Source organism: Oenanthe melanoleuca, unplaced genomic scaffold (genome assembly GCF_029582105.1).
Source record: "Oenanthe melanoleuca isolate GR-GAL-2019-014 unplaced genomic scaffold, OMel1.0 S001, whole genome shotgun sequence".
NCBI classification, from domain to species: domain Eukaryota; kingdom Metazoa; phylum Chordata; class Aves; order Passeriformes; family Muscicapidae; genus Oenanthe; species Oenanthe melanoleuca.
Genome location: NW_026612650.1, coordinates 4,699,678 through 4,703,275, shown reverse-complemented (window position 1 = coordinate 4,703,275; position 3,598 = coordinate 4,699,678). Strand labels below are relative to the sequence as shown.

The 3,598-nt window shown below is 53.0% G+C and overlaps 1 protein-coding gene across 1 annotated transcript; it reads right to left on the bottom strand.

The window, feature by feature from the left end:
• Positions 1-1,320: 1,320 nt before the first annotated feature.
• LOC130266194 (nicotinate-nucleotide pyrophosphorylase [carboxylating]-like) lies at positions 1,321-3,211 on the bottom strand. Its single transcript, XM_056515563.1, has 2 exons — positions 3,016-3,211; positions 1,321-2,022 (listed from the first exon to the last, which is right to left on the bottom strand). Exons 1-2 carry the CDS (start codon positions 3,151-3,153, stop codon positions 1,852-1,854), a joined length of 309 nt encoding a protein of 102 aa, XP_056371538.1. The 5' UTR covers positions 3,154-3,211; the 3' UTR covers positions 1,321-1,851.
• Between the last annotated feature and the right edge of the window lie 387 nt (positions 3,212-3,598).

Here is a 3,598-nt window from a genome sequence, read left to right as displayed (position 1 = left end):
AAATGGACCATTGTGACACCTTACAGAACCAAGGAGCCATTTTGGCATCATGAGGTCTTGTAAAACCAAGAGGCCAATGTGAAACCATGGGACTGCACAGAACCACGGGTCCATCTTGACACCATGTGGCATATCTGACCAAATTGGTGTTTTCGGTTGATGTGGCCAGAAATGTGTATTCTATCACCATCTGTTAAAACCGGGTGGGGTAGTAATTCCTTATCTCCATGGCACATACCATCTGCTAATGGTCCATCTTCAAGACAAGATGGGGAAATCATCTTCACCTTTTCCACAACCAATACTCCCACCAGAAAGATATCATCTGCTGCTGAGCCATTAAGTCCCACTGTATGACTGATAAAATTACATCATCCCATTGGGAGATGCTCCAGCCAGTGGGAGGAACCAAGCCTTTCCTACCTAGAGAGAAATGGAGCTTTTGGACAGCAAGTTATCCTTCTTTCCACTGGATTCCAGAGGAAAATTGGACCTTTCTACATCATCCCTGGACTTTTGGAGGAAGGTTGCACCCTTCTACAGGAGCACTGCTTCAGCTAAACCACACTTGCCACTGCAGGGGGGCTGTAGCCACCATTTGATAAGACTGCTACCAATACCCTGACTGACAGGGTGTCAGGTTATATTCTGACTCTGTCAGGGTTGGGATTGTATTTTGTAATACTGTATTTCTATTTTAATTCACCCAGTAAAGAACTGTTATTCCTAATTCCCATGTTATTGCCTGAGAGCCCCTTAATTTCAAATTTATAATAATTTAGAGGAAGGGGGTTTACATTCTCCATTTCAAAGAGAAGATTCTGCCTTTATTGGCAGACACCTGTCCTTAAAACCAGGACAGATTTTGGTGCCCAATGTGGGGCTCGAGGGCACCGAGAGATAAAAGCAATAACAATTCTTGAATAACCTAAGTTTAGTGTGTGCTGGATATAGACACCTCATTAGGTGGCATCATGTGGTCTAGCTTACCCTGGTGGGGCCAGGTGCGATGCTGGTGGGTCTGGGACCCTCAAAGTGGGATCTGGGACCTGCCTCACATTGGGAGTTCAGGTCCTGGACTCCTCAACTGAGGTCAGGGACCCTCAAACTGTAATCTGGGTTCTTTAAACTGGGTCTGGGATTCTCAAACTGGGATCTGGTGCCCCCAAAATGGGGTCTGCACCCTCCAGCAGGATCTGGGATCCTCACACTGGGGTCTCAGCTCTTCAGACTGGGACTTGTGCCTCTCAAACTGGGTCTTGACCCTCCCCCCACATGGAGCTTGGACCCCTGAAAAAACTGGGGGGACAAGTGGGGAGGTGAGGTAGGCATTTATTTGCGGGTACAAAGATTCAATGGGGATGGGGAGATCTCAGGGTGGCATTTTGGGTCCAGCTTAGAGGGGGGAGGTGAGTGGGAGGAGCCCAGGATGGAGATTTGGGATCCTCAGAGTGGGTTTTGTGGGGTCTCGGGGGGAATTTGGGGGTCCCATGATGGGTTCTGGAGGGCCCCAGAGTGGACTTTTAAGGTCCCAGGGTTGATTCAGGAGGTTCTAAGACAGATTTTGGGGTCCAAAATGGTTTTTGTGTGTCCCAGGATGTGAGCAGCTCTCAAGAATTGGTGCCCCCTTGTGACTGGGAGGACTCAGTGCCAGACTTCACAGTGGGGGGGGGCCTTCGGGATTTGAGGATTCCCAGAGTGGATTTCAGAGTTTCATGGTGAGTTTCACCCTCCCCAGAATGGATTTGGGCATTTCAGGTTGGGTTTTGGGATTCCAGAGCAGGATTTTAGGGTCCTAGGTTGGATTTTGGGGGTCCTAGGCTCAGGGGATGGCTTTTAGGGCTCCAGCACTCACAGCGCAAACTCCAGGGCGGGGGCGCTGTGGGTCAGACACCCCATGGACACCACGTCGATGTGGGGCCCCAGAAACTCAGGGAGGGTCCCCAAAACGATGCCCCCGCTGGCCTCCACCGTCACTCCGGGATGAGCAGCCTTGACCTGCGCCGCTGCCGCGTGCAGCTCCTGGGGGGGACACCCTGTCAGCAGGGAGCACCCCCTCCCCAAAATCTGGGAGTATGCTGCACATATGGATGTGCAATGGATGCTACACAGTGCAGAATCCCCCAAATTGGCTCAAATCTGCCAGTTTGGGTCCCCCCCACAAGAAACACCAATTCAGGGATTACTTCACCCACTGAGCTCCAAAATTTGGGTGTCCACCCCCAAACCCTCCAAATCAACGGGTATCCCACTTAAACCCAAAGCCCAATAAAAACAGGGGTTTTCCAACCAACATCTGCCCAACTGGGGGCACCATCCACCACTGACCTCCAGGCAACCCCAAATTTGGGCTCTCCAATCCAAATGGCGGGTCCCTCACCCAGAATTCCCCAAAATTGTGGTCTCCCATCCAATCCCTCCAATCCAGGCATTTGCCCACCAACTGACCCCCAAATTACAGTCCCCCCACCTAAACTCCCCAAGTCCAGGGTCCCTTCACCCAAAATCCCCCAAACTGGGATTACCCAACCCTCTGACCCTTCAAAATTGGGATTCCCCCTCGTATCTTTGCGGCTGCCCCACATTTACAGCAGATTCCCCTTTGACTGGTGCAGCCTCACCCTGGGATGTTCCCCATTTTTTCCACTCTCCTCAGTTTTGGGGGTCTCAGCTGGGGATAGAAGAGCCTGGATCTATGGGGTTAACCCCCAGTTTTTGGGGTGTTCAACCCATTTCCCTGGTCTACCTCGCATTTTAAAGGTTCTCATCCCCCAATTTTGGGGTCCAGCCTCACACCTGGAGGGTCATCGTATTCTTGGGAGCCCCTGCCAGATTTTGGGAGCTCACCTGGTGAGGGCAGAGATCAAATCTATAGCATTACCCCCCTTTTTCAGGAGATCTGTGCCACATTTTGGGGGTTTATCCCCATTTTAGGAGTCCAATCTCCCATTTTTGGGGTCCAGCCCACAGTTGGGGTCCCACCATTATTGGCCCCTCTCCGACTTTGGGGCTCACCTGGGGGGCCAGGTTGTCCAGCAGGACGATGTCAGCCCCAGCCCCAGCCCCAGCAGCCGCCAGCGCCTCGTCTGCACTCGAGCACTCGACCCCCAACCGGCGGGTGAAGCCCCCGGCCTGGCGCACCCCCAAAATCATCTGGGGAAGAGGGGGGGTCAGGGGGAACCCCAGAGCGACGCCCCACTATAGGGCAGGGTAAAATGGGGGCTCCCCCCAGTCGTTCACTTAAAATTGCGGTCCCCCCACTGTCCCCCCAAAAATTGGAGTCCTCTCCCCAGAGTCCCCCCAGTTCAAGGGTGTCTGCTGCCTCCAAAGTTGAGGTTCTCCCAACCAAAATTAAGAGTTATCCAACACATCCCACGGGATGGGGCTGGAGGTGTTGAAGAGATGGGAATGGGGGAATGCAGGTGTGGAGGCAGGAATTCCAGTGGGGGGGCGTGGGGGCTGAAGTGGGAGGTGGGTGGGGGCAGAAGAAAGCAGGGGCAGAGGATCAAAACTGATGGGTTTGGGAGGGGCTTTGGGAGTCCAGGAGGGGGATTTGGGGACACCACTGTCATGGGCAATGAGAAAGAGAAAGAAGAGA